General features: G+C 37.7%; 1 protein-coding gene across 1 annotated transcript in view; it reads left to right on the top strand.

Moving 5' to 3' along the window:
• LOC102496163 (histone demethylase UTY-like) overlaps window positions 1–11,495 on the top strand; it is a gene marked incomplete at its 3' end in the record, with an annotated part of 152,182 nt that overhangs the window by 37,793 nt on the left and 102,894 nt on the right. The window contains exon 4 of the mRNA XM_027769643.1: window positions 447–555. Within this exon, the coding sequence (XP_027625444.1) occupies window positions 447–555 (109 nt within the window). The remainder of the gene's footprint in view (window positions 1–446; window positions 556–11,495) is intronic.

Raw genomic sequence — 11,495 nt, 5'->3', positions numbered from 1 at the left:
GAGAGAGACATAGAGACAGAAAGCGAGAAATCATCCCCCAGGGGGGATGGTCATGCCGCGCAGTCCCTTCTCCTCCATTCTCCTCTCGGGATCTTCGGCATGCACGCACACGCGCCCAGCGTGAGTTCTAAGCCACCGGGTCTGGGACGTGAACCAGGGTCGACTACGTGGGAGTTCAGCGACATAGCCATTACACTAACTGCTGGTTCCCTATTCTCTTTTTCAAATGGAAAAAAGCTTAGGTCACAACTGTTGGCTCCATCAATAGATATTTCAAATATTTCTTCTCAGGTTTCTTAACTGAATCCATATCTGTGGTAGTAATAATCTGTATTGGTTACTTGATATCTTTAATAGTAATCTCATGTAGAATATGTGCATTCTCTCAGGAAGCAAGTGCAATTTAGGATTTTCTGTTTTCTTAATGTTTAGATATTTTCTTGTAGGCTGTTCGGTGGTATGAATCCTTAATCTTGAAAGCTGAAGGAAAAGTGGAGCCTGATTTCTTCTGTCAATTAGGTCACTTCATTCTCCTATTGGAAGATTATGCAAAAGGTAATATATTTTCTTTTTAGGTTTTTGCTTAACTTATGCTTGCATTATGCTTTGCGTAAGTGTTGCTTTTTATCAAGGGTATTTCCTTTTTTTTTTTTTTTCCTTATAAGCTAAATCCTATATAAGCAGTAAGAAAATAAAGTATGTGGAAATTTGAAAACTTTGCTTAAATATTTAGTAAATCTTTTACTTATTTACTTATTTTAAAGATTTTTGCCTTAAACTGTGTGTGCTCCCAGGGGAGGGTGGAGGAGGGGGAGCAAGGGAGGGAGAGAGAGAGAAAGAGAGAGATCACTTTCTAGGGGTTGTCCACGGAAGAGACTGCAATCTCTTCTTCATTGTCCTCCTAAGATCTTAGACATGCATATACACACACCCCTCATGATTTCCCCTCATGATTTTCAAGCCACTAAGTCCAGTACTTGAGCCATGGTCAGCAATGTGGGAGTCCAGTGACATAACTATTACACCATCTGTTGGCTCCAGTAAATCTTTTAATTGCTAGAAGGCATGTATCCTTGCCAGAAGGAGACAGAGTAAGAGGGAGAGTGAGAAAACACTCCATATGGGAAGTGGTCACTTCACAGTCTCCTTCCAGTTTTTCATTATGTCTGGATTTGGGGCAAGCACAAACATGCATTTAGTGGTTTTATTTTTCCATTTGCCAGGAACTCAAAGTGTAGGGTCAGCCATTGGGATGCCGTTCCCTTAGTTACCAGGCTATGGGACTGACTGGCCCTATTTTATTCACTAAATCTGATGATTCAGTAAAATTTAACTACTTTCTACATTGCTGTGTGAAAATCCGTATTCTTTAAAACCATATCACATTAAAAACATTTGAAATCTTTCCTATGTAAACATAGAAGTGGAGAGTTAAGAAAGAATAAGAGAAACGGCTTTTTTTAAATTTTAATTTTTTTTAAAAAGATTTTTGGTATAGGGCATGTGCACTCACCAGACAGAGAGATAGAAAGTGAGAAATTCCCCCATGGAGGCGTGGTGAAACCTCAGTTGCTTTTCCATTCTCCTCTCATGATCTTGGGCATGCATGCACACATGTCTAGTATGAGTTTTAAGCCACTGGCTCTGGGACAGAAACCAGGATTTACTGCGTGGGAGTCCAGCAATATAACCTTTATGCCATCTGCTGATCCTAACATTTTGTTTTATTTACATTCAGGCTTTTTTTTTTTTTTTTAAAGAATTATTTTTATATCAATATTTATTTATTTGTAATAATTTAACCAGAGAGAGATGATCGCATGAGAGAGAGAGAAAGTGAGGAAGCAAGCTACCTGATCTAGGACCAGAACCAGAACCAGAACCATGGTTGACCATGAGGGAGTCCAGGGCCATTAACCACCATGCCACCTGTTGGCCCCTGTATTCAGTTATTTAATTATACTGTTGGCAGGAAATTTAGAATACCAACTTGTGAGGATAAATTCCATTTGTAAGGGCAGATACAGATTATAGGGAAGCTCTAGAGCTGAGAAACAGTTTTGATGTTTGGTAAAATTTGCAATTCCACTGTTTTCTGATTAACCTTATGCTGTTTTGCAACTTCGTGTTTTTCCTTCTATGAGTTAAAGATCTCATCCTCCTGGCATCTGGGTTTCTGCAGCTGCTTTCCTTTTTTTTTTTTTTTTTTAAGTAAGCAGCAGTGAGAAGTTTTGAGATTTTTACCTTGCTGTTACCAATTTTTGTAGAGGTGGCGAGGACAAATTCCTGTTGTGTTCTATGCAGTGGAACTCCATTGAGACCAAAGATTGTCACAAGTAGCAGGACACTGCTTGGCTGCTTCAGGAGAACCTCTTTCTTAATCTGTATTGTCCAGTGAGGATGATCAAAATGGTCCTAGAAGTGATGCTAGCTTATAGCTTTCTCACCCCTCTGGAGAGTCTTTTTGTCATGGCTCAATAGCTTTCAAGGCACATCTTCAGTAGGATAGTACCTAGGCATTTTGTGATGCTTAACTGCCTTGGTAGCACCATTCATTTTTCTCCTTTTTCTTTTCAATTCTGGATTTAGTGGCCAAGTATTTCCTTTTCTACATGCCTTTCTGGAATATGACACCTTCAAAGTATCGGCTGAAGCCATGGACTAGGACTGGGTTTTGGCTGCAATGGGGCTTCCCCTTCTTGGGCTTTTGAGCTTTAGAGTCAACCTTTTTTAATTTTGCAACTGGCTTCAGCCTTTTTGGCTTCAAGTTTCTTCTCCTTAGTATTCCACTTCTCAGATTTTTCACCTGCCGTCTTGTATAGTAGGAAAGAGAACTTGCATTTTTTTATTTTTGTTTTTTTCATTAGAATTTTCCATTTTAGTTAGAAAATATTTGTAAGTCTTATCTGTAAGAATATACATATATAATTTACTTTGAGTTTAAGACTTGAATAAAACAGTTCTTTTTGAAATGCATTTGAGATATATTTTTAGATAAAGATAAAATTATGAGGTAACTGTTGTATGCTTTTCATAGTAATAAAATACTGACAGTAATTATTATCTTGGAAAATTAGAAGAACTTCTAAACTTACCTCTATTACAATATCAAACCAAAGAAAAACTGTCTTATAAAAAAGGATATTTTAGACCCTTTTGAAGAAAGTAAACATCTTGATAGTCAGTAGATTGATGGTATTAGGATTTTGAGCAAATTTAGTTAATGGAAAGAATAGCTGACAAATTGTTTTAGACTTAGAGCAAGGAGTTGATATGTTACATTGAAACTTTAGCAGTAGAATTTTGCCTGTGCTCAGTTTTTGTCAGGATAAACCAGTCTTTAGTATGAAAGGCAGTTTTGATTTGAGACAGTGTAGGGTATCATGCTTTCTGGGGTGTTCATTTCCCAATTATAACTCAGTACTTGAAAGTGGAAAGAGATTTATTTATTTAACTTTCATGAACTTTTGTCTTTCTAAACTGTAAATTAGATAACACAGGATCTTTTTTTTCTATTTTATTTCTTTTTACATTTTTCCACATTTACTTTACATATTAAACAATTTTTGCTCACACTCCATAGTTCTTGATAGTTAATTTTTAAAATCTCGCGATATGAATGTTCAAAATATTTCTTATATTTTGTATAATTTTGTGACTAACAACAGAGACAGTATGGTTTTAAATATTTTTGAGAAAATATTTACATGTCAAATACTCATTGCTGAAATGCAAATGCTCAGCACACAAGTCACACCTAAGCCTTCTCAATTCACCCTGCCTACAAAGTATTCTTTGATATACCATCTCCTAGCAAAGATCAGTCTCTTTTTCTTCCTTCAGTGTCTTTCTCAAGATAATCCTCTGGTGTGGTTGCTCTTTTTATTCTCTATTGATTACAGTGCTGGGCTAGAAAAGTCCAGGTTATCTTGTTATAAATTCTTTCATATATCCAGATCTTTGGGTACTTAATGCCATCTAGTGTTTCTTGTATAGTATTCTCTCTCTCTTTTTTTTTTTGGTTATTTTCTTAGTTTTTTTGGTTGTTTTTTCTTCTAGATCAGAGGTTTTGTCTTCCACATCTGAGATTTGATTTTCTGCATGGACTAATATGCTTTTAATACTTTTGAGGGAGGTTTTGATTTCCTGAATGGAAGCCTTCATCTCTAAAAGCTCCATTTGATTCTTTTTTTTTAATGGTGTGTATGTCCTCAGATCATGGAAGAACTTTAACACCTCCTGGAATTTGCTCTCTCTTTTCTCCTGCATCTTCTCTAGTTCATTCTTTCTTGGCTCTTATATCTCCTTTAGTTTTGTCACTATGAATATTCTGAATTCTCTGTCAGACACTTCCATGAGTTCTACTGTACTATCTGTGGATGATAAGGGGATCCCCTTAGGGGAGAGATATTTTCTTGTTTTTTCATGTTTCTTGTGCCTCAGTGGTGTTTTCTGGTTAATCTGTGACAGAATCTCTCCTCCACTTTGCAAGGTGGTATCCACAGAAAGAAATTAGGAGTTCAGATTTATAAAAAGAAATTTCTTCCTTAAAGCAGGAGGTTCAAAAATGTTGAGGATTTCAATGACCTTCAAAGTATTCAGATGCTTGACTGCTGTACACCTAGGCCTTTCTAGACATTCAGTGTGTGGAGAGTGAAGTGTGGAGTGGGAAAGTAAAGTTAAAAATATTAGCAGCAAAAAGAAACAAAACTAGAAAAATACTAACAAGAAAGAGAAAAAAATTTTTTTACATGTAAAAAATGAAAAGGGCAGGACACACCTCATCTTTAAAATGGCTTCTGAAATTAGCAAGAGAGAAAATGCCCAAGGTGAGGTGAAGTGGTTGAAAACTTAAAAAAAAAATTTAAAGAGAGAGAGAGAGTGTATGTGAGACTAAAAAAAAAATTTAAAGAGAGAGAGATAGTGTATGTGAGACATACAGAGAGACTGACAGCCAGAGACAGAGAGGAGAGAGGTTGCCCTACTTCGAATATTTCAGGAGTCTAGAAGATGTAGTTTAGAGCATATCTTCCCTGAAAAGGCCAGGAAGGCCAGGACACATCTCAGCTTTAAAATGGCTTCTTGTTTGAATATTTTGGGAGCCTAGAAGATGAAGTTTAGAGCATAGCTTCCCTGAAAAGCAACATAGGCTCTTTATAAATGGTAATTGGAACTCTTTATTTATTTTTTTAAGAGAGGTTTTTGCTGTATGTCCTCCCTGTAGAGAGAGAGAGAAAGAGAAAGTGAGACATCACTCTCTAGGGGATATGCCTACAAATGCAATCTTTTCTCTAGTCTCCTCTCAGGATTTGGATGAAACACACATCTTATGTCATGAGTTTTAAGCATCAGGTTCAGGGTTTGAATCATGATTGCCCATGTAGGAGTACAGCGCTTAACTATTACACCAACTGCTGGCCACTGAACTCTTTGTTGTTGTTAAAATAGGCTTCTAATAAGTGATTGTTACTAGTAATATTTATTCATCCCTTAAAGTGTTTAATTTTGGTTAAAATACAGTATTTTAGGGCCAGCTTATTGAATGGTTTCTAAGGCACTGGACTCCCTATGACTGCCATGGTTCAGATTCTGGACTCTCCACATGACTGACTGTGGTTCGAGCTCTGGACTTAGTGGCTTAAAAATCACACTGTGGTGTGTGCATGCATGTCTAAAATCATAAAAGGAGAATGAATAGGTATCAATTGTGGTGTGGCTATTCCTCGAGAGGGTAATTTCTCACATTCCCTCTCTATTTCTTTCTTCTTAGTGCACATGCCTTAAATGATAAAAACAAAACAAAAGAAAATACTTTAAAGAAAAGTACTAGAGAAGAAAAATAGGAAGGTTTTTATTGTAATAAATGAGTTTGTTTGGTGCTTTATATGTGTTTGAGAGCAAGTAAACAAAGACATTGAAAATAGGTTTGCAAAGATACTATCTTTAATATTGAATGGTCATTTACTGATAAATATTCTTGGTGTTGGTGTATTTGTTTCAGTTTTGCAATAGGGTGCATGTGCTCACTTGAAGGAGACAGAGTGGTGATGTGAGAAAGCACCCTCCAAGAGGGTTTGCCACACCAGAATCCTTTCTCTATTCTCCTGTTATGATTTTGGGCATGTACACTTACACACCTGGTGTATATTTCAAGGTACCAGATCTGTGCCTTCAGTGGCACAGTTACCTATGTAGATCCAATCACCTAAACACGTCACTGGTCGGCCTCTAATGCATATTTTTAATCCCTTGCTCCCTTCCTCCTTTCTTCTTTTCCTTCCTCCCTCCCTTTCTTCTTCCCTTCTTTCCTTCCTTTCTTGTCTTTTTTGAGAGATTTTTGCTATCGGGCCCATGTGCTCACTGGAGAGACAGACAGAAAGTGAGACATCAACCCCCACGGGGTTGTGGCCATGCCACAGTCCTTTCTTCCCAGTTCTCCTTTCAGGATTTTGGGCATGCGTGCACATGTGCCCAGTAGGAGTTTAAAGCCACCTGATTTGGGACTTGAACTGCAGTCAGTCACATGGGAGTCTAGTGTCTTAACTATGCCACCTGTTGACCTCATAATTTCTTAATTTTTCTCTTTTGCTAGAGAGTACATGTACTTGCCAGAGAGAGAGAGTGATTACGAGAAAGAAGGAAATGAGAACGTATTCTCCATGATGGATAATCAGCTACAATCCCTTCATCTTCATTTCTCCTTTCAGAATTTCAGTTGTGTACACACATGTACCTGGTGTGTTTTTCAAGCCACCAGCTCTGGTGGTATGCAGACCCCCATCTGGGATCAAGCCACCTTAACCACTAAGCTTACTACTGGCCTTGCACAATATAGTTTTTCAAAGCATGCAGTGTGTGATAATCAAATCAAGACTATTACAATATTATCATCAACAAAGAACATATGTTGTACACCATTGGTTTTTGTTCTAGGGGCTTTGTTCTGTTTTGCTTTCAGAGATGTATTATTTATGTTAGATTGACAACCACTCCTCTGCCCAGCCTTGTTTGCTATATTCACAAATAGGTCTTGTTTTTTATTCTTTTTGTCTTTTTTTTTAATTCTCTCCGCTAATAATTTTTTCTGGACACCTCTGACACAACTCCTCATCCTCTCTGCTGTCTCTGGTAGGTAAAGTTGCCCTCCCAAATATTTTGTCTTCACACCTTTCACTTTGTATTGAAATGTACATATGTGGCATAAGTTACTCAGAGACGTACCATATTTTTCTTTCATGCTCTGGCTTGTTTCACTTAGCATTAAATATTGATTTATCTACTTTGAATTGAATCACAGGATCTCACTGTTTTTTCTTGTTGTTACTTTTTTTTCTTTTTTTGGAGCGGTTTTTGCTATAGGGCACGTACGCTCTCCAGAAAGACAGAGAGAGAAAGTGAGAAATCACCCCCTGGGGGTATGGCCATGCTGCAGTCCCTTCTCCTCTGTTCTCCTCTTGGGATCTTGGGTATGCATGCACACACAACTAGCTTGAGTTTAAGCCACCAGGTCCGGGACTCGAACTGCGGTTGGCTACATGGAGTTCAGCGACATAGCCATTATGTTAACTGCTGGTCCCGTTACTGTTGTTCTTTAGAGATCTTTGCCTTAAAGCATGTGTGTTCACTGGAGAGAAACAGACACAGCAAGAAGAAAAGTGAGACGGGGAGCATAGCCATCCCTTTTTATTCCTTCTCTTCCTGGGATGTTGGGCATACACAAACATACACCCTGCATGGTTTTAAGCCATCAGGTCTGAGATACAAATCACAGTCAGCTTGCGGGAGTCTAGTGATGTAACCACTATGTCCTCTGCTGGTCTCATCTCCTTACTGTTTTTTAGTTTTTAAAATTTTGTTTATCTATCTTTTCAAACTTTTATTTTATTTATTCATTCATTTATTTTTAATTTGACTGAGAGAGACACAGAGAGAGAGAGAGAGAAAGAGAGGAAGTGAGAAAGCATGACGCCAGGTCTGGGACTGGAACTGTGGTCCGCCATGTGGGAATGTCCAACACCTTAACCACCATGCCACCCACTGGTTTCTCTTTTCTGTTTTTTTACCCCTGAGTTTTCTGTGGTAGCTATGTGCCATATTTTCTTAATCCAAACCTCACTTTTGGGGCAAGATTGATTTCAAATTTTAGTTATTGTGAATAATAACGGTCCCCATATCATAGGCAGTTCTATTTGTAAGTTTTTTTAGAAAGCTCAGAACTAAGATAAAAGCTTCAAGCTTTCCATGCACAGTAACAGTACAATTTTATATTCTCATGTACAGTGCACAAAGGATCTCTTTTCTGTATGGGCACCAGCACTAGTGAGTTTGTTTTTTCAAAACTGTGGCATTCTGGGACCAGCAGTTAGTGTAATGGCTATGTCACTGGACTCCGATGTAGTCGACCGCGATTTGAGTCCTGAACCCGGTGGCTTAAACTCATACCGGGTGCATGTGTGCCCAGGATCCCGAGGAAAATCGAGGAGAAGGGATTACAGCGAGAGCATATGCCCTATAGCAAAAACCTCTGGAAAACAAATAAACAGACAAACAAACAAACCTGGCATTCTGTCTGGGGTTATGTGATGTCTCATTGTAGTTCTGGTTTACATTCACATTATGATATGAGATACTGAATTTTTTCTTTGCCATTTGTATCTCTTCCTTTAAGAGTTGTCTTTTAGATCAAATGTGCATTTTCAAATGGATTTTATTCTTTTTTTTTTTTTGAGTGAACTGCATATGTTCTCTGTATTCTGACTATTAATTCTATGTCTGAACGGGATTTGCAAGTATTTTCTTCCATCCAGTGAGTTATCTCCTTATTTATTGTTTGCTTTGTAGAAGTTTTTTTAGCTTGATGTAATGCCTCATGTCTGTTCTTGGATTTATTGCTTAGATAGGAATCTTATTTTTTAAATTTTATGTTTCATTCATTCATTTTAATTTGAGAAGAAGAGAGAGAGAAAATGAGAAAGCAAGCCATCAGATCCAGTACTTAAACTGATTGACCACATGGGAGTCTCCCATGGGAGTTTCCAGCATCTTAACCACCATGCCACCAGCTGATCCCAATAGGGATCTTATTTAAGTAACCTTTGACTGTGCTCAGGTGTTCAGCTTTTTCCCCTGTGTTTCCGTCATTGTTTCATAGTTTGGGGCTTTACATTTAACTCTTTAACCCGTTTTAAGTTGAATTTTCTTAATTGTAGGAGTTGGAAGTCTAGTTTTAATTTTGCTGTAAGGGGATATTCAGTTTTTCCAGCACCATTTGTTGAAAAGACTTGATTACCTTGTGCTCTTTGTATTTGCACACAACACACACACACACACACTAAATAATACTAAAACAATATTGGGTATAGGTTTCTAGATTTATTGCTGGATACTCTTCTGTTCTGTTGGTCTGTAGTTTTGGTTTTATTAAAAGACCAGGCATATTTTATGTTTTTTTCTTCCTCTTTCTGTGAAGACTGCCACTGATAATTTGATAGAAATTGATTTGTATTTAAAATTAGGTTGAATAATATTCATGTTTAAATTATATTGATTCTTTCCACTCAAAAATACAGAATGCCCTTTCATTATTTTATGTCTTTAAAATTTCTTCAGGTTTATTTTTGTTGAGGTTTTTGCTTTAGGGCCCATGCACTTGCCAGAAAGACAAAGAGAGAAGAGAGATAGAAAGGGAGAAATTACACCCCAGGGGGGATGGCCACACAGCAGTCCCTTCTCTCACTCTCCTTTTGGGATCTTGGGCATGCATGCACACATGCCTAGCGTGAGTGTAAGCCACCGGGCCTGTGACTTGAACCTTGATTGGCTACATGGGAGTCCAGCGACATAGCCATTAAACTAACTGTTGGTCCCTTCAGGTTTTCATTATAGGGATTTTCAACCACTTTGGGTCTGGAGGCTTGTTCTCTTGCTTATCTGTTCTCTCTATCTGGTCAGATTTAAAAATAATAATACATATAATTAAATAAATAATTATTTTAAAAGAGGTCTCTGAAGCTTTCTAAAGAGCAAAATGTTTAGTTGCTATTTTTATATTTTCCAAGAAAGCTTTCTTTTGCTGATTTCAAGTTAATTTCATTAGGTTCAGAAAAGATCCTTAATATGAAATCTTTCACTTTCACATCTGTAAAAGCTTGTTGTATGTCCTATATTGAAAATATTTGAATGGGGATGAGGAGAATGCTTGTTTTTGCTGTTGTTGGTTGAAAGGTTTTATAAATTTCTGTCATGTCCATTTGTTTTTTTATGATTTATTTATTTATTTATTTGCCTATTTATTTTGTAGAAGTTTTTGCCTTAGGGTGTGTACATTCTCTGGAAAGAGAGATGAAAACAGACAGTGAGAGGGAAAGTGGGAAATCACCTCCCAGAGGAAGTGGCTGTGTTACAGTTTCTTCTTGAGACATTCTCCTCCTAGGATCTTAAGCACACATGGACACATGCCTAGCATGGGTTTCAAGCCACTGTGTCAAGGATTTTAACCACAGTCAGCCATGTGAGAGTCCAGTGATGAAACTGCTAGCCATCTGCAGGTTCCTATTTAGTTCTTGTTTATCTTAACTTTTTTGTTTAGGTGGTCTGCTGAATAGTGAGAGTAGGTGTTGAAATCTAAAACAACCTTTCTGCTACAGTGACTCTCTCTTGGTCTGGTAATTTTTTTCTTTTCTTTTTTTTATAACACGTTTTCAGTGCACGTGCACTATCCAGAGAAAAAGTGGAAAAGTGAGAAATCATCCTGTTACGGGGATAGCTATTCCACAATTCCTTATCCCTCATTATCTTCTTGGGATGTGGGGCATGCATGTACACATGCCCACATGACTTTTAAACCATCAGGTCCAGGATTTTTACTGTGGTTGGACATGTGAGAGTCCACTGCCTTAGCCATAATGCCCCCTATTCACCCGAGTTCTAACAATTTTTATTTTATGTATTTGTGTACTCTGATGTTAGGTGGGTAAATATTTACAATTGTTATATCTTAGTGCTGAACTGATCTCTTTGTGTATGTAGTGACTTTTGTCTTTTTTTTTTTAATGGTTTTAGCTTGAAATCTATATTCTCTTTTTTATTTTTTTTGAGAGGTTTTTGCTATAAGGCACTAGCGCTCGCCAGTCTGAGAGAGAGAGAGACAGAAAGCGAGAAATCACCGCCCTCGGGATGGTCGTGCCGCAATCCCTTCTCCTCCATTCTCCTCTTGGGATCTTGGGCATGCATGCACATGCGCCCGGCGTGAGTAAGCCACCGGTTCTGGGACATGAACCGCGGTCGACTACGTGGGAGTCTAGAGACATAGCCATTTTGCTAACTGCTGGTCCCAAGTCTGTATTCTTGTGAGTACTATCAAACCTCAGGGTTTTTGAATTTTGGTTTCCATGTGCATCAAATTAATTTTTTTTATCCTTTTCCTTTTCATCTGTGAACTACCAGTAAGATAGGTTTCTATAGGCAGTTATAAAGAGAGTTCTTTTTTACAAATT

Source organism: Tupaia chinensis, unplaced genomic scaffold (assembly GCF_000334495.1).
Source record: "Tupaia chinensis unplaced genomic scaffold, TupChi_1.0 Scaffold150112_1, whole genome shotgun sequence".
NCBI classification, from domain to species: domain Eukaryota; kingdom Metazoa; phylum Chordata; class Mammalia; order Scandentia; family Tupaiidae; genus Tupaia; species Tupaia belangeri.
Note: the sequence above shows the minus strand (reverse complement) of the source record. Positions and strands in the feature narration are given on the sequence as shown.